This window comes from Felis catus, chromosome A1 (assembly GCF_018350175.1).
Source record: "Felis catus isolate Fca126 chromosome A1, F.catus_Fca126_mat1.0, whole genome shotgun sequence".
NCBI lineage: Eukaryota > Metazoa > Chordata > Mammalia > Carnivora > Felidae > Felis > Felis catus.
The window spans coordinates 43,038,568-43,064,264 of record NC_058368.1 but is presented as its reverse complement, the minus strand read 5'-3'; the positions used below and the strand labels follow the sequence as shown (position 1 = coordinate 43,064,264).

General features: G+C 34.1%; 1 protein-coding gene and 1 long non-coding RNA gene across 3 annotated transcripts in view; both read left to right on the top strand.

Annotated features, from left to right (window-relative positions):
• The window catches only part of LOC123384429, a 134,230-nt gene that overhangs the window by 15,992 nt on the left and 92,541 nt on the right, over positions 1-25,697 (top strand). The gene's annotated exons all lie outside the window — the stretch shown is intronic.
• LOC101080351 (40S ribosomal protein S6-like) lies at positions 8,986-10,187 on the top strand. The gene is given in 1 exon segment (XM_045054074.1): positions 8,986-10,187. A coding segment is annotated over 1 exon segment (819 nt). The 5' UTR covers positions 8,986-8,994; the 3' UTR covers positions 9,814-10,187.

Below are 25,697 nucleotides of genomic sequence, written 5' to 3'. Positions count from 1 at the left end.
GGCATAGGATAGTGAAAATGTGAAGATGAAATATGGTACAGATTATGATGTTTATAAAAGATAGTTAAAGATTAATCTAGCAGCCTCAGATGTCTTTAAGAAATTGGCAGTCTTATGGTGAAATAAACACACACACATAATTTGAGGCAAAACTTTTTTTATTTAACTTTTTTTTTTAACTACACCAGCTATTTACAAAAAGGTACCTCATTCTGTCTTCTGTCTCGCATTATATTCAGTATGCATCAGGATGATACTCCCGGGAGAATTTTCAGGATTATTCATTCTTTGAATAATGGCTTGTATGTGGGCTTCAAAGAAATGCAGTAGGAGTGGGAAGAAAAACATTTTCATTTCCAAAGGAATGTTCTGAACTTCCCAGGGGACACTGAGAAAAGATCTTGTTGAACTGAGGGACACTTGACAGCCACTTAAGTAGCTCAGTACATTCACAGTAAAAACTGTTTTCCCTCCTCCCCATATCCTAGTTTTATGCATGACAACAACTTGGTATTCAAATAATGCATAATCTCACTTATAGTACAGGGAATTCATTAATGGATAATGCAGAGAATAAGTGATACAATGTCATCCATAGAAAAGCAAAGCGCTCCCTTGTGGCGGGATAAGGTTTTATTCAGTCTGATCTGAATTAAAAGAGTTTTGAGCCCCTTGTCTGCTTAGAGACAGTTTGGCTTTTAACAGGAGCTGCTGAAGAAATGTATAGTTTTGAAAATGGCAAATATATTTTGATCAGCATTAAATTCAGGGCACTGCTACTTCTGCTACTCACTTATCATGAGTCTGCAATACCTTTCTTGGCCAAAGAAAACGGGGTTTAATTCAGTGAGAAACAGATGGCTTGAACATGCGACTACAATGCACTTAATCAGCTATATATGCAAAAAAAAAAAAAAACCCAAATAACAAAACAAACAAACAAACAAAAAAACCTCTTCCTTTGTTTTTACTTAATGGTTTGCAAAAATTTTAAATATGAATCTAATGGCATGAGCATATAATGCACTATTATCCTGCACATAAATCTTGAAATTCAATGGAGTAAAGATGGCAGAACTGTTAGAATTTTTTTACATATAAATAATTGATATTAAATGTGAACACATAAGAATTCATCTTCTTTTGTGTTTTGCTTCTAGTTAAGTAGAACATTTAGGGATGGAATCTAAAGTCTTTAACAAGTTTTATTATGATTTTCAGTGGTTTTTGGAATACTGTATTCATGCAGGTAATGGATGACATCTATAACAGAAGTGTGTTGTTTTTTTTTTTAAATCATAGATACAGTTTTCTACTCTCAGAGATTTTCTTTCCTAAATGAACACAGAAGTGTTTCTTATAAAGAGTGCAGATTTTGATCACTAGGAACTTTATCCACTGGTTGAATGATTGCATCTCTCATTATCATCCAGATGTTAAAATTTTCTCTACACTGTCAAGAATTCATAAATCCATTCAGTCATTCATTAATTATTTTAATAATTATTTTAACAATTCATTGAGTGCCTACTATATACCAAGTCCTGCTTTCAATGTGGGTAATTCAGCATAAGCAAGGCAGACGTGGAAACACCATTAGGATTTTAAGAGAGGATGATCTATGTAGATTGGTGGGAGAAGAACCAGAGAGACCATGAGGAGGCCAGGTAAAAGCATTTTTTCCATAGACGTGGTGGTGGCTGGGGCTAGAGAAGTGGCAGTGAAAATAAATGGACAGAAGTGAAACTGACAGAGGGGGCAGAGAGAAAAACAGATATGTGATTCTGGTAGTCATTGTCAATGACTATGTCAGGATATACTTTTTGATTCACAGAGATATATTTTATACTTGAAGTTAGGAAAATAGGATAGGGTATATTAGGAAGAATGATTAATGATAATGAAATTAAAGCCAAACTGGAAGGAACTCAAAATATAGAAATTAGATAAAAGTGATAAAAACTAGAAGTAGAAACGAAAAGAGCAGCTAGAAGCAAGATGGAAACCAGAAAAGTCAGATAGTGTTTCTTCCATGAGGAAATGCTTTAAGGAAAGAGTGTCTAGTAGTATCTAATGATGTGAAGAGACTGAACAAATAAAATAAATAATTAAGGCTTTGATAAAATAAATAATTAAGATTTCAATAAAATAAACAAAGAGATCTGAAAGAACAAAGTTTTCATTTTATAAGCTGATGCACAGCAGGGATGACAGCCTCCAAAGAAACTGCTTTAAAGAGATTAAACAGAAAAGGGGATTTATAAAGCTTTTGCAGATGAAGCCATGCTAAGGGCAAGTAGGAGTGATTCTGGAAAAATAAACTGCAAGTCTTTAAGCATTTTGACATACAAGCTTTCAGCAAAGTAAGACACCGATTGGGGTGGGTAAGAACAGAAGGATCCCTGCAGGTTCCTTGAGAACTATACAGGTTGTTGTTACTACTTTAATATGGGGTGGTGTGGAATTTTCCAACTGGGGTAAATGGGGCCTGGAAAAATGTTATAAGAATAGGAAGACTCAAGTGGTTTCAGGGAAATAGTTTTTCATTTGAGTATATTAGTTCAGTATATCACTTAGATGTCATTGGTAACTTTAACAGAAACAGCCAGATGGAATATATGGGGAAATAAAGTAAATAAGAGAGAGTTTTATTAGGAGTTTGGAAAACTCTTTTGAGAAAGTTAACTCTAAATTAAATGTGAGAAAGGAATAGTTAGAGCTGAGTTTGTATATAGAATGTGTACAAATGAGTGACTTATATTTTATGTAATTATTTATCATATATTATAATGTTTTCATTTATTATCATCAATATATTATTAATTTATTATTTATTGATTGATACTACTAACTAGAACATGTGGAAATTAAAAGCTCCAGTGGAGAGGAAAATGTTGAAGATAGAGACAATAATCAACATTACAAAGTTTAGGAGGTGGGAAGGAATAGAATCAAAACAGCAGATAAACCATCTAAACTTTATTCTGTCAGAATAGAAGGATGATTGCAAATGGAAATTACTTTAAAGTTGGTTCAAGAAGGCTTGGAAATCCCAATTTGATGACTTCTATTTTGTCTATGATGAAAAAACAAAAAAAAAAATCATCTGACAAGAGTGAGTGGAAATAAGGGAGATGAGACATAAAAGAAGGTTGAAACTTTTTGGTATTGTTACTCAGGAGAATGGAAGAAGATGCTGGCAAGAGAAACAGAGTAAAATTGATTGGAAATAATGAAGGCCCAATAAATATTAATCACCATTTATATTATGGACCCAAATATTCAGAGAAGGGATTATTTTTTTCCAATTTTATTCAGTTTCTTGGACCATAGATTGCAAAAGTGAATGGCTGAATCTATCTATGGTTAGAGCTTTGCCAAGAAAGAATAAAAATGTTGCTTTTTCACATGAGAAGGGAAGTATCTCTCTAACAAAAGTAAGAAACCTCCTTTCAAAAAAAGCAAGTGGTATTATGTACCTTGGTAGGGTGAGAAATACAAATAAGTATGTTAGAATGGATGAAAGTGAAAATACTCAAAGGAAGAAAGAAATGATGATGTAAAAACTGGAATAGTAGCTGTAAGGGATAAATAAGATGAAAAGAATGGAAAACATATTTGAAAATATAAGATAAAACGGCAGAATATCATGAGCTCTCCCCCAGAATTAGTCCATCTGACATAATTTTGCATATTATTTAATTATAAGTGTTAAGTCTCGTTTGGGGATTGGCAAACTGAAGCTCATGGGACAAAATGAACTGTCAACTATATTTGTAAATAAAATCTTATTGAAACACATTTATGGCCATCTATTTGCAATTGTCTATGGCTGCTTTTGTCCTACTATGCTGGAGTTTAAAAGTTGCAACAAAAATCATATGGCCCTCAAAACCAAAAATATTTGCTATTTGGAAATATATTTGCTGATACCTAATCTTAATTATAACAGAATATTTACAGAGTAACAGATTATATTCAGAATAAAAACTTTTAGATGTATAATTAATTCTTCAGACAAACTTGCAACTCATTCATTCAATATATATTTTTTAAGCCCAATCAAGGTATCAGGCTATTTTCTAGATACTGAATATTTAGTAGTCAAAAAATGGTGGAGATCTATATACTTAACAAGCTTACGTTTTAGTAGAAAGGAAAATTCGGCAAGTACAATAGATAATTAGTATTAAATACTACATAGGAAGTAAAAAATTAGTGAGAAGAGGCATTAGTTACTTTAGATGGGCTTCAGAGAGGCTTCCTCAGCATAAAAAAGAGATCCCAGTAGGCTAGAGCCCATTCCAGACAGAGGGACTAACTAAAGACAAGACTCTAAAGCTAAAACAAGCTTGACATATTCAAGAAATAGGAAGCAAATTCTGTTCCCTGGAATTATCAGACAAACAAGAGAGTAGCTTTAGAATAGTTTAGTCAGATAGATAAAAGTCAGTTCATGTAACACTTTGTAAATCGGGAGAGCAGACTGAATTTTACTTCAGTTAAAAACAGAAAGCCCCTGAATTATTCAAAGTAAGTAAAGTGGTCTGATTTAGTTTGAAGTAGTCACTGGCTGCTATGCAGAGTTGTAGGGGGATAGGTGGAGTATGGATTGTAAGCAAAAGACTAGAAATAAGGAGACAAGTTAGAAAGCTCTTGCAATTTCCAAGGTCAGTGTTGAAGTGGTGTGGATTTAGGTGGATGGTAGGAGAGATGGAGAAAATTGAACTGTCTAGATTTTTTTAAGTAATAGAGGGAATGGCATTTGCTGATGGAATGAAGTAGGGATGAGAAATATAAATGAGCAAATAATAACTCTTTTGGTTTTGAATGAGCCATTTAGTAGATATAGAAATGTAACCCCATTTAGCACATTATTAAAAACTGGAGAAGATATAAGTGTGGAAAGAAATCAAGTGTTCCCTTTTTAAAATGCCAAGTTAGACTATTTTATGTCCTAATGGAGAAGTTGCATAATTAGTCTGATATTTATCCACAGTTTCAAAGAGATTGGTGTTGTATTGGAACATGTGCAACTAGATAGGCTAAGCTCAAAATTATGCTAAGATAGAAAACAGGAGACCCAGAATGGAAAATACAACATTTGAGTCAAGAGAGAGGATCCGGCACAAAAGATGGGGTAGGAGTGCAAGAGGGATGGCAGACAAAATGATGAATTTTATGTAAAGGAAAGCAAAAGAATAATGACTTAAAAAGAAAAGAATCACTGTTTTTGATGCATATGATAGAGAAAGAATAGAAACAGAATTGAGGTTTGAATTTGGAAAAACAGAACTCTTTGATTTTGATAGAGCTGAGGGGATGGAAGACAGATTAGGGTAGATGGAGGATAGAAGGTGAGGTGAAATGAGGTCATAGTTTCTTTGGTCAAATTTTTCAAGAACTTTTTTTTTTTAATACAAGGGAACAAAAGGGTAAGATGATAGGTAGAGGATATTGAGTCAAGGGATATTGTTAATATAGAAAATTCTAAAGTACGTTGTATTCCTATATGAATAATTCAGCGAGATATAAAAAAATTGATAATGGGGACAATTGAGCAAGAGACATTCGGGAGAAGAGGGAGACTTGTCTCTATAGCAGCAGAGGAGGAGATGGCCTAAAACTATAGTTAGGACAGTTCTTCCATTGTAAAAGGAAAGAAGATAAAGATATGAATAAGGATTTTCACAGATTGATGCATTTCTGGGAGGCATATGAAGTAGCTCTTGTCTGATTACTTCTGTTTGCCTCATAATAGATGAGGTTGCATCATCAGTTGAGATTTTCTAGCATTTCAGCACAATCTTGCTCCCTGTAATGCTATTTCCCATATCAGAAGTGCTATAACACCAGAAATCACATTTCCCAGACATCCTCACCATCAAAGTTTGGGGATGTGTTATCAATGGGAAGCCCCCAGTGCTGGTAAGAAGAGCAGGAAGCAACAGCGTTTTTGAAAGGGCAAAATATAAGGTTGGGTTTCTGTAGCTACTGGGCCAGAGTAGTGCCTGTTTCTTCAGGGGATAGTCATTTCCTAAAGTTATTGACTTCCAGGTAACGAGGCTTCCCTTTTTAAACATTTCAGTCCTTCCAACAATTTTGCAGCCTATTTCCCTCTACAATCTCTACTTTTTTAAAATTTTTTTAACGTTTATTTTTGAGAGACAGAGAGAGATAGAGCATGAGCGGAGAAGGGGCAGAGAGAGAAGAAGAGACAGAATCCAAAGCAGGCTCCAGGCTCTGAGCTGTCAACAGAGAGCCCTACAGGGGCTTGAACCCACAAACCAGGAGATTATGACCTGAGCCGAAGCCAGATGCCCAACTGACTGAGCCACCCAGGTGTCCTCCTGTACAATATCTCTTGATGCTTTAAGTATATAGAGTGGTAGCTTCTGTTTTATTACCTGAATCCTGACAGTTGCCACAGTGATGAAGTCTGAGGAAAAGAAGGTCTGAAATAGTCATTGAGAAGGGCAGTATACAATGCTATAAAACAAGCCTCTTACACTTTAAATAAGACAGAGTTGAAGAATATCAACTACTTAGCCCCTTTCTTTCTGCCCCTGCTATGATATGTGATTCATTAAGCAACTTCAGAAAATCACCCAAGTGTCATGGAGCCTAATTTTGAAATCCCCAGTAAATGCTTTACTATTCCATAAAACACTAGCAACATATGTTTGCTCACCCAAAATCTGAGCCGTGTCAATGGCAGAATTTCTTAACTTATTAGACCATTTTACTTTTTAAGCAAAATAATTTTTATAGATTCTTAAATGTGCCATTCTATAACTTTTCTCATTGGTTGTATTTGTTTTGTGATCACTTTGAAAAAAATGAATTTCTTCTTCACATAACAGCCCTTAAATATTTTAGGATACCTATTATGAAAAAAATTTTTTTAATTCTTTACTATAAAATCCTTCCAGGTCTCTCCTTTTAGTCAATGGTACTAAGTCTACTCAATATCCTTTCTTCTGGCCCTAATCAGGTTGGTTAATACCCCCTCTTAAATCATGGCAGCTGGAATTGTATAAGTACAGTATGAACAGCCTGGAAAAAATTGACAGAGTTGCTTCCCTTACATCTAAGTTTACATCAGCATTTATTACAAACTTAACTGCACTGATAAATATATCCGTAACAATCAATTAATATAGCTAAGATTTTTGTTGGTTTTTTTGACTATATAATCTCTATATTTATAAATTTAGTTTTTAGACATATTCAAGATTTACGTTGATCTGTAGTTTAGCTTCATTGGATTTGGCTTCTTTTTAGACCTTTTCTTGGATACTCCTTCAGTCATGCACCATAGTCACCATACTACTGCATCTAATTACATCAATTGGCAGATTTTATCATCACAGCATTATTAGTTTCATCCAAATCAATGTCTAAAATATTTATGGATGATTACTCTAGGATTACATTGGAGACTTAAAATCTATGTACATTGTTTAAAATATGAATGCATTGTTTAGGACTATCAGAAGTAAGAGCACATGCAGAATAGAAAACTTAAAAGATGGAGGCAAGTGGAGAAAAGTATGGGCTGAGGCCTATGATGGTAGTGAAGAACCACAAGAGTAAGGAAGGGCACTGGGTGGCTTAAAGAACGGAAATTTATTTTCTCACAGTTTGGAGGCTGCAATTCCAAGATCAAGGTGCCAGCAGGGTTCATTCCCTGTAAGGCCTTTCTCCTCAGCTTGCAGATGGCCACCCTTTTGCTGCCTCTTCACATACTCTTTCCTTCATGTTTGTGCATCTCTGGTGTGTCCAAGTCTCTTCCTCTTGGAGGAATAGCAGTAATTTTGGATTAGGACTCACCCTCATGGCAATCATATTAACTTAATTATCTCTTTATAGGCCCTCTATCCATACAATCACATTCTGAGATATGGGGTGAAGGCTTCAACATATGAATTTTGAGGGAACACGATTCGGCCCACAGCAAGTAATTATACTGACAACAAAATATGAGACTAGAGAATTACAGAAACAAAAGAGAGAAGGGAAGAGGGAAAGAAGTGGGGAGAAACATTGAGATTAGTAGTTTAAGCAAAAAGGCAGAGGTAGAAGAGTGATTAAGGACACTGAAAACATAAACTGACATCTGTTTAGTTTTATAATCTCTATGGCACAATACTTGAGCAGGCTTGCAACATTTCCAAGGCTAGAGAGCAACTCTGGTTATTCCTGTTCCATACCACTGCCCCAGATAAGAGTCAGAAATTCTCTGCATCCTCCTATAAGCTTTAAACTGTTCTAAAATTTTTCTGAATAAATCGTATTTTATAAGCATTATTAATTCCAGTACTCTCTTAAGATGCCAAAGCTCATCCTGTCCCTCCATTGCCAAAAATGATCAAAAATGTTAGATTTTATCTGATTTGAAATTTCTTTAGTTTTGATACTATTTATGTTCTCTCCTTGAACTCTACTTCTCCACTGCCTTCCTCCACCCTATACACTCCAATTTCCCTTCCCGTCTTTTTTACTACTAACTCTCCATTTCTCCTGACACCTCTTAAAATTGAATCCTTGAGAGTTTCCATCTTTCTTCTCATTCCATTTGTATTAGTTTGCTGATTTGGCCTCATCTGCTTCCAAGGTTTCACCCTTCATTCCTTGTGTTACAGGCCCACAGAGTCCATGATTTTTCCTTAGGAGATCTCTAGTTAATTGCTCCAGTGTACTTAAAACTAAATATATTCAGAGTTAAACTCATTTTCTCTGTTACTTTCTTACTTATGTTCATACCTGCTATGCTTCCTGTGTTACTTTTTCTGATTAATGAGTCTGTTATGTACTTAATGGCTCAGGTTAGGGGAGTCATTGGGTAAACATCATCCCAATGGTTGTCCACTCTCATTGCTATTAGAATAAAATTCAAATGACTTACTATGGTGTCACAAAGACACACACATGACTTGACCCTTCATCTCAGACATGATCTCCTATCACATTCTCCCTCTTTTACTGTGTTCTATGTACATGGGAATCTGCTTGTCCTTAAGAAGATATGCCGGTGCCTCGGAGGCAGTAGGCAGCCTCACCACGAAGCTGAACATCTCTTTCCCAGCTACTGGCTGCCAGAGACTCATTGAAGTGGACGATGAACGCAAACTTCGTACCTTTTATGCGAAGCGAATGACCACAGAAGTTGCTGCTGATGCTTTAGGGGAAGAATGGAAGGGTTACGTGGTACGAATCAGTGGTGGCAATGACAAACAAGGCTTCCCCATGAAGCAGGGTGTCTTGACCCATGGCCGTGTCCGCCTACTGCTGAGTAAGGGGCATAACTGCTACCGACCACGGAGCACTGGAGAAAGAAAGCGCAAATCTGTTCGGGGTTGCATTGTGGATGCCAATCTCAGTGTTCTCAACTTGGTCATTGTGAAAAAAGGGGAGAAGGATATTCCTGGACTCACTGATACTACTGTGCCTCGTCGCCTGGGGCCCAAGAGAGCTAGCAGAATCTGCAAGCTTTTCAATCTCTCAAAGGAAGATGATGTCCGCCAGTATGTTGTGAGAAAGCCCCTAATTAAAGAAGGTAAGAAACCTGGAACCAAAGCACCCAAGATACAGCGTCTTGTTACTCCACGTGTCCTCCAACACAAACGTCCGCGCATTGCTTTGAAGAGGCAGCGCACGAAGAAAAACAAGGAAGAGGCTGCATAATACACTAAGCTTTTGGCCAAGAGAATGAAGGAAGCCAAAGAAAAGCGCCAGGAACAGATTGCCAAGAGACGGAGGCTGTCTTCTCTGAGAGCTTCTACCTCAAAGTCTGAGTCCAGTCAAAAATGAGATTGTTGTAAGAGGAACAAATAAGTAAGATCAGAAGTAAAAAAAAAAAAAAAAAAAAAGAAGATATGCCAAACTTTTCCCCATCTTAGGATATTTGATCTTCCCCTGACTATCACCCCACAAGATTTTCAAATGACTTATTTGTTCTCAACATTTGGATCTCAGCTCAAATGTCTCTCATTATCAAGATCTCTGTTCAAATGTAACCTTCTTAACCCACAATGTCATCACCATTTGTCACTCTCTGTCCTATTATCTGCTTTATTTTCTTTATAGCACTTATCACTTTGGAATATCAGGACTGGTCTGTCTTGCTTATTAAAATCTAATCTTGCATTTCCATTTTCACAGTACTAAAGTAGCTCTTAATCATGTACAAAGTGATGTCTGAAATTTTTACCATAGTATATAAGCCCCTCATTACCCTGTCCTACCTCTCTCCATCTTGTTTATTTTATGTTAATTGCCATCCTTCCATATAGAAACCCCTTTCACTTTATGCTGCAGTTATTCACAATCAAGTTTACTGCATGCCTAATATCCAAAGTCTTCTGTTTACTCGACTTAAGCTTAATACTCTTATCCATAAATTGGGGACAAGGGAAGAAGTATGAGATGGAGGAATTTTTTTATTTCTAAATTTGCTCTGATAACGTAATAATATATGTAACATGCTGTGTATATGGACTGTCACATAATAACCACTAAATAAAAGCTAGCTATGATTCTTGTGACTACTCCATTCCTATTGTAATGCTGGTAGAGATAAAATCCATATAGCTATTATGGTGATTGTAACTTTCAAATAGTTTATCTTCTCAAAAAGGGCAATTTTGTCACTGTTAGCACCCTACTTAAAATGTTCTCAAGTTTTTTATATTTCCACATCTGCTCCATAGTGACAAAGTGTCAAAAGCATAAGTTGAAAATGTGACAAATATTGCATTTTCATTAAAATATAACATTTCAAGCCAAAGTGCATTCACATTTACAATATGTTTACTTACATTTTTTCTGACATCATGAAATGACATGTGACTGTATAATCCCAAGAAAAGTGAAGAATATGCATAGACATATAAATATATATGTATATAAATTCTCTATTAGCATTATAATATGATTTCTTATTACAATTTATTGTTATACAGTACATTACTACCATCCTACTCATATTACAAATTTAAACTGCTTAAAACAATTAAAATTTTTGTTTTGATAATATGGACAGAATATTTCGATAAATTATGATTAGTAAACTTAATAGTAGGACATTAAATTATAATTATTAACTTACCAAACTGGACAGACCTGAAAGGAACATTAGATCCATTTCACATAATACCTTGTATGATTTAAAACTCGAAAGGAGAAAAAAAATATTAGGATAATAGTACTCGAGTCTACAAGTGGTCTTTTCACTTTATTGATCCAGTGAACTAATCAGAATCATTTTTATTTTGTTTTCTTCTGTTAAATAAAAGCAGGAGGTATAAGAGCCATATGATAGTTACTAACATAATGAACTGGGACTGTCTAGCACAATGGGTCCATTGTATTTGCCTCGTAACAAAGTACTGGAGAGTTCATTCAAAACTGTATAAGCCAGGTGGCATACTAATTTCCACATCAATATATCATTGAATACACAGTAATAGAACCTTAAGGCAGATGGTGTTTTGAAAAATCATTACACATGGGAAGTCTCTTATCTGTAAAAAGAATGTCTGAAACATATCTATTTCTATAATGTAAAAGACCACAAAATCCAAATCCTAATATTAGAGCAAAAACTTAGAAATTATGCCATTCAGTATTCTTCCAAATCACAGAATTCTGTCACAAAATTTTGAAAGGTTCTAGCTCATCCTTTCTTTAAAATCTTTCAAGGATGAGCAATTTGGCATTCCACATGTAATCTCATTTTTTAAAAGGTAAAAAAACAAAGCAGAACTTATTATAAAACTTCCTTTTAAAAGTTGAATTTAAAACTCCCTTTTAGTTATTCTGTATGTTTAATTAGGTCTTATTCCCTTTCCAGGAGCAGCCTCTTTTTTGCTCTGATAATGGATTTCATGCTCTAATCTCTTCTAACTCAATATAATTGCTTCTAGTACCTACGATAATTTTTGCTTTTCCCCAATTCCTAGGCCTAGTGTTACTTTGGTTGCAGCACTATGGAATTGTTCAGTTGGTTCATATCTTCTAGGAGAGAACAAAATACAGCAGAGGTATCTTGCATACTAAAGTGAGACCATACAGAATCACAGAAACAACAAATCACAAATCTAAAACCACATATGTATATCCCTCATCATTCTGTTTTTCATTCTATCCTATAATACTCTAGTCAAAATCTCTCATGAACATTTCCAATAATGGAGAAATTTTTGACTCCATAAAGGCAATGATTTCTATTTCAAGCAATGAAGCTATTTTTGAAGTCTTTGTTTTTAGTGGGAATCAGATATTCTTTATCTTATATATTTAATTAATCTTGCTTCTGATATTTTAGTCCCATAGCATAAATGTACTTGCTTTTCACATGAGAAATATTCAAATATTTAAAAATAGATAGTTATGCCCTGCCTCTCATTCCCATCTCTCAAATCTGCATTTATTTTATTTATTCTAAACACATTTTATACAACCTTAGAAAACAGTAGCTTTCTGATAGTAAATCACTTATATTTAGCTAATGGTTTAATAAAACTATTGCTGTTCATTCCTACAGACTACACTTTTTTTTACTCATGTATTCTTCTGTATTTTCAAATTTTCTCAGCATCAAAGTATTGAGATCTAGAGATATAATATTAGGATGTGAGTTTGGGAATATTGACAAAAGAAGCTATTAGATCCACTTTCATTCCTACAGACATATCTTAGACCCTGTTTCTCCAAGTCTCATACATTTCCCACTGGTGGGTCACTGATTGCTTTATTCTTCCATTAAATTGGTATTAATCATAGTCTTATTTGTATGCCAATTATATTAATAGTATAAACAGGAAATAAATCAGAACTCCCCCCCCCTACCCTTGGCATGCTTTTATATCATATTAGAGATGATTTTTTTTTTTTGGTATTACAGCTTAGGGTGAGGTTACAATAGAGAAGGAAGAGAAGAAGGAGAGAGAAAAGTTAATAATAATATAGTATAAACTGCAAAAAATACACTATAAATTACAAAGTTGACAAAAATTATGAAGTTAGGACACAATGACTTAGATTAAGTAAACTCTAATTTAATCCTTGCAGTTCCATTTGACCCAACCTAGTTTACCAGGACTAAGTATGGATGGCCAGCATTCAGCTAGTAATACATGTTCCTTTAGTTCATCTACCAAAATACCTGGGTTTGAATTTTGACTCTACTAGCTACTGTTTGTGTGAACTTGGGTAACTTTTTAAAACTCAGTGTCTTTATTGAAAAATGGAAATTAAAGTCACTACCTCAGTAGTTTATTTTAAATAAAGTATCCATGTAAAAAGCTTAACACAGTACTTGATACATAGAAATAAATCAATAAAGCAGCTTTTCTATCATCATCATCATCATCACCATCATCATCATTCTTTTAAAGTTTATTTATTGAGAGAGAGAGAGAGAGAGAGAGAGCACTCAGGAGGGGCAGAGAGAGAAGGAGAGAGAGAATCCCAAGCAGGCTCTACACTGTCAGTGCAGAACCCAACACAGGGCTTTCAGACTCATGAACAGCAAGATCATGACCTGAGACAAAATCAAGAGTCAGATGCTTAATCTACTGAACCACCTAGGCACCCTATCATTTTTCTTTTACTATTTCTTCAGGACCTTTCCTTGGGTTACTATGACATGATGGAATTTGGACACTTACTATCCTACCTATGATAGAGACAGCCTTAATGTTCCCTTCAGCATGACTAAACTTTAAACACATTTCCTTCTGATTTGGGGTCTCAAACTACCTTTTCTTAGAGTTTTTGCTTTAGCAATTTGCAATTATAAATTCTTTTTCTTCCCCTTTGAGAAGTAAATTCTTTTCTCAGCATCTTATAAGTTTTATAGCTCAGGAATGTCTTTCTCAAGGGCCCAGGAGCCATCTCTTTAAAATGTAATTATCAAGAAAGATACTATCCATATCTTCCAGGATCTGAGGGAATGTAGAAACCTAACCAGTAAGGAACAATTAGAAAACAGGTATGACTTAATCATATTCAACAACCTCCCTTCTAATAATCTCCACTACTTTTACACTATGTCACCCTACCTTTTGTTTCTGCAAACTTGAGTTGAATCTCTCTCCCTTTTTACAATGGTCTTTAATAAAGTTTTTCATCCTTATTTAGCACTGTCTGATGAAATTCTTCTTGGACAGATTACAACCAGATTCTGAAACTTATAATGTAGAGTTCAAGTGTAAGCTTAACCAGAGCTTTTCCTAGGATCCCAACATTCCTGGGTATGTCTGAAGGACTGGTTGTGCATGTCTATTTGGAAACTATTTGTATCATAAACTAAGCTGCTACTTGGGTAAACATTATGCTAAGAGAAGAAGGAGAAAAGATCAGGAGGTTGATGTCATAACAATGCCCCAACTAAGGCAGGGACCGTTTTGAGTGCATGATGGCACAATTCACACTGACTTCAGACTCATCCCTAGTCACCTCTTATTTGAGTCCTGGGAACTGTAAATAAATTAGAAAGAACTAGTTCACCAACAATTCTGTACGACTCTCAAATATCCTTGAAAGTCAAAGATATAAACAGAAATAAGAGAAAAATACATCTGCACTTGTATGCAAAAAAAATATAGTATGACCTAGGTAGGATATCAACTTAATAGCTGCATGAGTGGTTTTAGTGGCAGAGTTCAGAAGGCTGCCCACAAAGTAGTAGCATTCCTGGAAGGTCAGCACAATGAACTTTTGGTAGCATCAGCAGGTGACAAAATTATAGACAATTGCATAACATGGCACATATCTGACTTTATACGTATCTGAAGCTTCTGAATTAGACACAAAAAGCAAAGAGATGGAATCAAACAGAAAGAAAACAATAGATATCACATTGTATCTAAGTAGCCTGTACGTATGAGATGGTCTCTAGAATCTCCCGGAAATAACTAGCTAAAAGTTTTCTGAAAAAAATTATCTACTGGTTACAAGATAGAGAAAGAATTATTGCTACTGTTAATATGACACCATTGTTTTTATCCTCAGACAGATTTGGGCAGATGCCAGTCATATGTGCAATCTTTTCCCCAGCATATCTCTCAGAATCTAATTCTGGTTTTATAATATAGGTCCAGAAAATCAAACCACTATTAAACAGCTCCTATACAGTTAACTTTTAATTTGCTCAGTGTGACTTTGCCTTTTAAATAAAAACTTCAGTTAGGAAATATATATACATCTATATATGTATGTAACTTCTTAAGTGTCCTCAGTTATGTAATCAGGAAATCAAAAAGAATGAGATTATATTACAGGTTTCATGAAGTAGAATTCTTCATTCCATCATGGATTAGTAATATACAGTAGTCATTGGGATGTTTATATCTTTAGATTCTTAATCATGACTTGATATATCCCTCCAGAAACATAGCATGCCTTCCAGATATCCCTGCCTTCTTATTCTTAGCAGACACAATAAGGATATCCTGTCTACCTGGTCAGATTAGCATTTTTTCTCCACAGTTCAGATTCTGTGAATTTTCTGTGTTGTTCTTTTGACTTGAAGTATTACTTCTCAAAAGAGCTGAATTTACCATTTCTTAAAATGTGTACATTATTTGGTTTCAGTAGTGTATATTTCTTCTGCTTTTTTTCTCTCCTATGGCAACCAAAAGGTGTCCTGAATTTACAATTGCATTTGCAAAATATTTTCTAAGTATTTCATTTTATTGAAGGTATCTTCATCGTTCTTAATAATGTAGAAGTTCCTACATCTTGTCACTTTCTTTTAAATCTAGGGACTAATTTAACTTTAAGGCACATATCTGATTAGTGAGCCCCTTATTGAGAAGATAAATGTAGCACATGCCTTTATGATCATGGAACAGTTCCCTTGATGTCTATACCTCTTAGGTATCAAGTTAAATTGATGTCTGTCACGGTTTCCCTTTGGAACTCCTGCTATTCCTGGCCAGTTTCCTTCTCGGCTTCTTCTACTATATTACTTCTGATAAAGTATTACCCCTCCATTCTGTGCTAGTTTCTGCTAACCTAGTGAAATATTAACAATTGCAACATATTTGTTTGGTTAGTATTAGCACAGTTTCCTTTGGAAACAGAGTGAATCCTTACCTGACTACTCCAAAAGTGTTTAGTGCTTATGTTATCTTATTTTGCAAGTATACATGTGCACTCACACACAGGCATGCATGTGATTATGTATCATACAAATCAAAGGAAATCTGAAGTGAGTGTTTTAGTTTCTAGAGATTTTACAGAGAACTAATGCTAGAATCCTAGCAAATTTTCCAGTACAACTGTACAGCCTGACTCAGAGAATCACCTAAGTACACTTATGCTTTAACCATCCCTAGTCAGTCCAGCTTTCATCTACAGAATAAATTACCTCAGCCTTTCATTTCACCCCTCCACCTATAAATATTTAATTAAAAAATACTATATGTACAAACAAATAACTTTGGGGGTCAACAGCAACCTCACTGTGATCTAAAATGTATAGTATCAAAAAAAAATCACCTAGATACAATCTTAGGCTGCATAAATGAATAACAAGAATTTGGTAGTTGATTTTTTCAGCATATTGTGTGATATCTCTGACCACAGCTGGAGAATCCCACATGGATTGCACTATTTTATTAGATACATCTTAGAGCACCTTCACAATAGGCAATCAGAATTATCAGAGCTCATAACATCATGTGAGAAATCACCCATAAGGACCCATTTTTTCATTCTTTTATTCATGTATTCATCAAATATAGGTTGAGGAACAGCTGTGTGCTATGGCCTTTTCATTCTCATAGGAGAAAAAGGAAATCATAATATAACAAAATGCAATTAACATAACAATATGTTTTGTTGTGTAAATACAGAATATTTTCACCTTATAAAAATTATAAGTGTTTTGAAGAAGAAGAAAGCAAAGAAGGGAAAATAACATGTTAGGAAGGAGTGACAATTTAAAAGGTCAGAGATGACTTATAAACACGATGGCACCGTAAGAGAAAAAGAAGGACTTGTAAATGGGTAGTTGAACTGCTTTCCGGGCAGAGAAGAGCACCAAAAAGTAAACATTTCATAAGGCTGTAACTTATCTGCAAAGGTTGAGGGAAAAGAACGAGGACTATGTGGCAGCAGTGATTAATGCAGACAGTAGAGACAAGGCCAGTGAGTCAAGGGCCTAGGAAGATGGACCTTTGTAGAGCCTTGCTGGCCATTTCTAGGACTTTGGCTATTATTCTGAGTGAAATGGGAGCCATAGGAGGGTTATAAACAGGAGAGTAATGTGGTCGGGCTCCAGTTTAAACAAAACCATTCTGGTTGCTGTGATGTATAGTCTGAGAAGATGAAAACAGAGAAATTAGTTACAAGGTTGTTGTAATAAAAAATCAAGACATAATGGTTCATTATCACCACTGTTGATAAGAGGAAAAGTGGTCAAATATGGTGGATACATTCTGAATACATTTTAAAGACTGAGTCAACAAGATTTGCTGATGTACTATATGTGGGGCTTAAGGACATTTTAAGTGTGAATATTTACAGCAAGTCCCTGATTTGTATTGTAGTGTGGGACTGAAAATTACCCTGTAAGCTGAAATCATACAAAGCAATATTTTTTAATTGAAGCATAATTGCAATATTCTGTTAGTTTCAGGTGTACATCATAGTGATTTGATATTTTTATACATTTTGAAATGATCCCCACAATAATTTTAGTTACCATCTGTCTTAGTAGTCAATGGGAAAACTTACAGTTGTTGTATGACTTCTAAAAATTTTTGTCAAACCATTAAAAAGTTTATTAGTACAAATTATAAACATATAGAGAAATTAAAAACTCATGTAAATGATAATATTTATGTAGTGCACTGTAATTTAAAAATAGGAAACACTGAGAATTAAACTGTCCTTTTTTTTTTTGTCAAAAAAAAAAAGACTCATTTATACAGTTTGAACAATGGTTGCCTTCTTCTCATCAAATATAAGCTTGGATCAGCTCCCGACATTTTATCCTTTGAACTTTCAATGTTGTGAAATATATCCAGGAGTTTCTTAAATGTGGAGATTTTGCCAATGTCTATGCCTCTGATGTATCTTCATTCTTTTTATCGCAACCACTGTTTTCAGTCATGTTGATTAAGTTTGCTTTCACTAAATTTCTCTGGCTGCAAATCTAGAATTCTCAAATGGTGGCAATGCCAGCAGGTGTATGGTCATCCATTTAGTCTACAGCTTCGTTTATATTTGATTCCAACTTCATTTTCAGGGGCACCTGGGTGGCTCAGTGGGTTGAGCTTCTGACTCTTGATTTCAGTCATGAGCTCCAGGTGTATGAGTTCAAGCCCCATATCCAGTTCTGTGCTGACAGAGAAGAGTCTGCTTGGGACTCTCTGTCTCCGGTCTCCCTCTCTCTCTTTGCCTTTCTCTCTCTCTCTCTGTCTCTCTCTCTGCTTCTCTCTTTCTCTCAAAAATAAATGCATAAACTTTAAAACAGTTTTTCGTTTTCAGAACACGGACTTTTTATTTCATTGCTGTACTTTCATCCTTTTTGGCCAGTTTCCTCTATTGATTATTCTTTCTTCCAACATGCCACCTTGGTTTATCACTAGGATATAAGGAGGCAACACAACTGCTCGCATTGCTGTCTGTGCATGTACCAAACAACAGTTGCACACTGATCAATCACCAACAGACTGAAAGAAGTAATGCGGATGACAAATCATGGTGTGCATTTGTTATTTGCATAATTTGTGGACTGAAGAGCTAGCAGCAAATTTGGTACTTAATGCAATTAACTATGATTAATCTACCATTGTAATTAAATTTACACCTTGTTGCTGGGGGACTGGTGTTATTTAAACCTTTATACACTGAAATTCATGAATATCACAAGTTGTATAAAGTGAGGATTTCCTGTTCTCTGGACGAGAGTCCAGGAATCTAGGAGGAACCCATTTGCTACTTGTAAATATACAAAGTGAGAAATATGTATGTAGTCCAGAAATGCAGGTGAAAGTTCAAGATAGTAATACTTACAGGTATGTAAAATTCATTCAAAGCAAAATAGGGCTTATAAAATAAGCATGTCCTTATTTCTGCATTTGAAATGTATGAAGTTAAGTGCAGTTATGTATACATTCATCATTTATTTGACCATTAATCATTAATTATTTTACATGCATTTATGTGCTAACAGAGACAAAAGGAGCTATAAGAAATAAGCCTAAGATGAAGTTACACATACTTAATGTTTCAACAGAGCTGAAATTAAAGATACAGTGTCTTTCTCTTTTTCTATGCAATCAGTTTTTACCAGTCTAAATCTACACTTCATTTTTTAAGTTCCCAGAAACCAGTGATAAACTCACATGGGATTTCTCTCATTCTCAGCCCTCTGTAGCATATACTCCCCTTGGTTCACAGTAAGTGGTTTAAGATGTAAATTTTGGCAAGAAGGGAAGATATGCTGTAGCTCTAAATAAGATACTAGATGTGTTGTTCTCGAAAGATTACCATTTTAGTAACTAATGTATGTATAACCAAAAATTGGATATGATTTGGGGCACCTGAATGGTGCAGTCCCTTAAGCCTTGGACTCTTGATTTCACCTCAGGTCATGATCTCATGGTTTATGGGCTCGAGGCCCGCATCAGGCTCTGCACTGGCAGTGCAGGGCCTGCTTGGGATCTTCTCTCTCCCTCTTTCTCTCTGCCTCTCCCCTGCTCATGCTTTCTCACTCTGTCTCAAAATAAATGAACTTTAAAAAAATTGGATATTATTTAAATGTCTTCACACCTTGGGTTGAATTCATATATAATGTTTCCATCTGGTGCGTAATAACACAAAGAGCACGGGCACAGACATCCCCTTTATGTACATAGCACCAAACATATACAAGAAAAACACTAATTAGTAAAAATTTACTTATTTCTAGAACTTCATAAGTAACTGTATTTACTGTTTCACTTAGTCCTTAGAACCTTATGAAGTAGAATTATTAGAATTTTTATATCTTTTATGCATATAAAAATAAGTCCTAGAGAGATTAATTTGGGAGCATGCTATTAAATGAAGGGACTACTGTTCAAGGCAAAGATTGATTGATTCAAGAGCCCATGAAAATGTCTTTCAATTCAACAGGAAAATATGTCACCCTAAAATAAATCATTAATGTCAGACTTGGCCTAAATGTGTATTTGAATACATACATGTAAGTCCTTACTTTCATTAGGTTCTAGTGAGATAGCAGATACATTTGTATGTACTTAAGAATGAATATATAATTGAAAGGAAAATCATGGAGCTATACCACCAGTTTGCTGGACATTTTAGGGAATTTTCCTAGAAATTAGGAGGCAGGGAGAATCAGATTGTCTGAGAAATAAGAAGATACAAAGGTGGACAAAAAAAATAGGGGTCTTTCCTGGGTGGCTCAGTCAGTTAAGCATCCAACTGTTGGTTTCAGCTCAGATCATGATCTCACCGTTCCTGAGGTCAAGCCCCACGTTGGGCTCCATGCTAACAGCAGGGAGCATGCTTAGGATTTTCTCTCTCCCCCCTCTCTCACTGTCCCTCCCCCACTCATTCTCTCTCTCTCTCTCTCTCTCTCTCTCTCTCTCTCTTTTTCTCAAAATAAATTAATAAATAATTTTTTTTAAAAAAGGCCACACAAAAGCCATATACATGAGAACTCTATTTCAGATAAGGATTGCAATATATAGTATTAGAAAAATTGTAAAATAAAATAAAATAAGTGAAACAACTTAATAGAAACATGAATAAACAGTCCAAGAACAGCAAACATGCATAACATATAACCCCCAAAATACATTGAAAATAACCTCGTTAGTATCAGAAACAATTTAAAATAATAATGATTGTTGTTGGAATGATGATATGAGCAAAAGTTATAAGATGATTCCTTCATTCTACCTGAATTTGTTTTGGGTATGGGAACTGGCTCTATCAAATGTTGCTGGTGAATATGATAAGCAGTCAACTAATGGTGGATAGGCATACTGGCTGTCTCTATCAAAATTTAAAAGCATGTACCCTTTGATTCAAGAAGTTATTCATCTAGACATCTCTTGTATAGACAAACCTGCATATATACTTAAGGGTGCTAGTTGCAGTATTTTTCATACAAAAAATAAAATATGTTATAATTATAGTATAGAATGCTATGCTGTGGTTAAAATGAATGAGGAGTGTATCTATATACTAACATGAAAGACAATCCAAAGAAATTTTGATTAAAAAAAGACTGGTTACCTAAGAGCATATACAGTTCTATTTATGTTTTTTAACCTTGAATACAGAAACACACACAAAAACCTAAACATAGAAAAATGTCCAAAAGGATATATATCAAATTATCATATTCCTTGCTTATAGGAAAAGAAAGCGTTCAATGTTGAGAATATTTAGTCACTTAATTATTTTTTATTTCCATATATCTATATTTATAGGTGTTTTAAAATTTATCAGGAATTAATGTTTTATAGTTATAACCATAAATACATTTTTGGAAAATTAAGTTAAAATATAGTATGTGAGGGGTGCCTGGGTGGTCAGTCGGTTGAAAGCCGACTTTGGCTTCAGTCATGAACTTGCGGTTTGTGAGTCCAAGCCCCACGTTGGGCTCTGTGCTGACAGCTCAGAGCCTGGAGCCTGCTTCAGATTCTCTGTCTCCTTGTCTCTCTGCCCCTCCCCTGCTTGTGCTCTTTCTCTCTCTCCCTCAAAAATAAATAAACATTAAATATATATTATATATATAGTATGTGAGGTGATAGATGTGTTAACCAACCTTATTGTGGTAATTATTTCACAATATATACATATTTCAATCATCACATTGTACATTTTAAACTTATGCAATGTTATATATATATCAATTATATCTCAATAAATCTGGAAAATTTTCATTTTACTAATAAAATATTTTTGTAAATTTTCTCTGTGACCATTAATACCATATTTCTTGCTAAAGCCTATGTATTTGCATCATGTGAAGATAACTATAATGATAATAATATAATAGATAACTATAATGATAATACCTTCAGTCAAGCAGTTGATAGAAATAAGGGGAATTTCTTTATCACCTTCAAATATAGTTCTTTATTTAACTATGGATTTAATTTATAATAGGTGAAATTGCAATTACTAGTTCAACAGTTCTGTTCAATTACATTTCTGACTACTATTGTTACTAAAACCTACCTATTGTCCAATATGTAATTCTAAAATTACTCCCTGAAACTTTAATGATTTATGATATTAATGTCAGTATTTAGCATTTCAATGCAAGACTTAAATACATACATGATTACTACACTGTTTTGATATCAATTAAATTTGTTATGAAGGTTCCTAATTCTAAGGGTTAAAATTACAAAATAAATATGTTGACATTTGGGGATATGGATATATGAGGATGTATTGTGTATGCATGTATTTAAGAAAGAGAGAGAGAATACTCTAACTACTCTCTAAAGAATAATCTAAAATATAAAATATTTTCTAATTTTGGTTATTGTTTTGTTCATTAATAGCTTTATATGATGTAAACTAGAATTCATATTTTATCAACTGATAATATTTCTTAACTTTTAATTTTATTTCTAAAACTTACTAGAAATACACAAACATATAGGGAAATTTATCCAATGAAATCTGAATCAGTTTAGTGTGAAAGAATTTATGTTTCATAAATTTAGTTTCAGGAAACATAATCAGACAACATATATGTTTCAAAAATTAAGTACCTGCATTAACCTTACATTTGTACTGGGTTTTGTGGGACTTGAGACATCATTCTATAGCCAAACAAAATATTTTTAAGGACAAATTTAACTTAGGCGCAATTGCAAATTTTAGTCCAAAGATATTGTCTGAAAATAAAGTAGATTAGCCTGCTCTATCTCAGCAAGCATTACCCGTATTTCTCCATCTCAGCATTCTTCCTCTTTCTGTAAAAGTGGTTATGTCTCCTTTTTCTTTAATACACATGAAAGAAAAATATCTTCCTTACTGACTTCTAAACAGGAAATTTGAATGCTGAGTCTCTGCCAAGATTTTATTCGTAATAGCATCATATTGTCTCTGATGTGCTTACAGTATTAACAACTTGCCATAAAACAAGTTATGGCTCAAAGGCTTAAAATCCACTCCCTGTGAAACATACCTGCTGATGACTCACTCTCAAATGATGTAATTTTCAGGGTTATTTGATTTCCCATACTGAACATTTTATATTGGATCCGTCTTTTAATCAGAGCATATACCATGCCTTATCTATGAATTGTAACAAATAAGTGTTTGCATATTGATTGTTCACAACTCAAAACACATTTTTCTCGTGAAATAGTAGTTTGGTTTCAGGATATTGGGCACAGAAAATCCTATAACGTGGCTAAAAAAATGCAGTAATATTAACTTAAGTTTCATTCCTGAGACCAGAATCATTTGGTATAGGAGGTAAGAAATGAAGGGGAAGAAGGACAAAGAGAAATAAAAAATTTGCTACATTTGTCCTAGTCTAAAATCCTGTCTTTCATCTATGTGAAGTTGCTGTGTGAGTTTGAGAACATTACTTAAGTTTTCTGGTCTGAATCCTAGAAATAGACTTATAATACTGTATCAATTATTTCTAGGATTATTAACACATAATGCATTTTGATGTACTTTCTTAAAATTTTTATGTTTTCTTCCCTAAATCTTCTCTCCATAAATGAAAATTTTAAAAAAATCAACTATGTTGAAATATAAGAAATACCCTTACTTTGTGGATGTACTATTTGGGGGATATTCTTTGCTAGGAAGCTTTATGCATTATTTTCTAGAGGTAGAATATGTATCAAAGAGAAAAAATATTCCTAGTCTTCCTAGAAGTTTGCATTTCAGTTACAATCATCCCTGGATACATCCTTTAGAATTGGTGTAATATATACCTCCCTAAATGTGAGAGGTGGCAAGGGTGACAGATTGAATAACCTTCAAAGTTAGAAATTTAAATACGGTTTGTTTGACCTCCAAGAATTTTTAGAGCTCATATGAGAACTATCAGTAATGCCAATGTACTTTGTATTCCACCTCCAAGTGTGATTGATGTTAATCTCAAAAAATCATCATCATCTACATAACTTAAATAAAAAAATCATCATCATCTACAAAGTTTAAATTTACTTGAAAATCATACAGTAGCATTTGAGAAAGAAAATCAACATGAAGAATATGTTTTGTAATAATGAAAATAAATCTCATAACAAGTGTGATGCTTGCTGATTCTGGCTAAACACACTTTGGACAGTGTTTTGGGTTTTTTGTTATTTCAGCTTGGTTAACTCACACAAAGCAATTTTATTATTGCCACTTATGGTTGCCTTTTTTTCCCAAATCACACCTCTGGCTTATAGCTAGGCACAAAGAGATTGAGTGGAAAAAACAGGTGTTAATAAGAGTGAAATGTGAAACTCTTGAAGGAGATCAAACTCTTTAACAGAGTAAATGGCCTATGGCACTATCTATGGATAGTTGTTATTTTGATTAGAGCATGCATCAGGCACTTTAGAATGACAGGAGGAGTACATCCCAAGGTTGTTTTATGATACACAATGCTCCATTAAAGTCAGTCCTTTGGAAATGAAACAATGTAACTTTGTAAGATTTGATTCTGGCTCTAAAGTGAATACATTTCAAGCACACTGTTTTCTCCAATCCTCAGTGCCGTGTATCTTTCTGTTTAGTCACTTTTTTTATTTAATCATCTTTTATGCATATTCTGGAAATTGGAGCTTGCAAACTATTCATAGTTTATTATACTAACAAATTATCGTTAACTATAAAGATCTTTTGGCAGCTTGGTAGTCATTTTAAGTTTTTCTTACAATCAATAAGATGAGAGAGAAACTGACTCACCAGTAAGCTTTTTTAGTTCTACAATAAATACTCACAATGAATGTACAAACAGAATCCGGTTTGGGCCATAAAAAAGGAAATGTTTCCCTGTTGTTTTGTTGTTGTTGTTGTTTTAAAGGTGACTTTCCTTTTCAGATTCTTATTATCTTTACTAAAATTTAACACATCCTAGAAATTCAATAAATGTTTCTTTTTGATGAAGACAAGGAATGTTGTAAAGAATGTCAAAAAGATTAAAACTCAAACTCCCTTCTAACCGAGAAACTTGAAGCAGAAATTTTTATATCTATATCAAAAAGAAAATGATCCCCTAGATCTTCTAGAAAAGGTTTGGATCTCAGTTTGTCATATCCTATCAATCTTTATACACTATAGATTTGTAAGTTGATGTAATGCATTGATTATATTAAAATTTGCATTTGCTCATGTTCTTTCATAGAAACAGATTAAATATTAAAATTTCAAGATTTGAGTATGGTTTTGGCAGTGTTTACAGTTTTTCACAAAGATGAACGAAATGAAAAATTGTTTTGTCTTGACTATATATATACATGCATGTGTCTTGATTGAACATATATATGTACATATATATGTGTAAGACAAATATGTATTTGTTGTTTCATTAGTTATCCTCTTGTATGTGACTATTTCTGAATTTTTAGCTTTACCGAACCACATACAAATGTGTTTCCTTAAATTCATAGTATAAACTGGATGTGTGGGAATATTCTGGAATTTACATATCAACATTAACTGTTAACTTGTTAGGAAACAATACATAG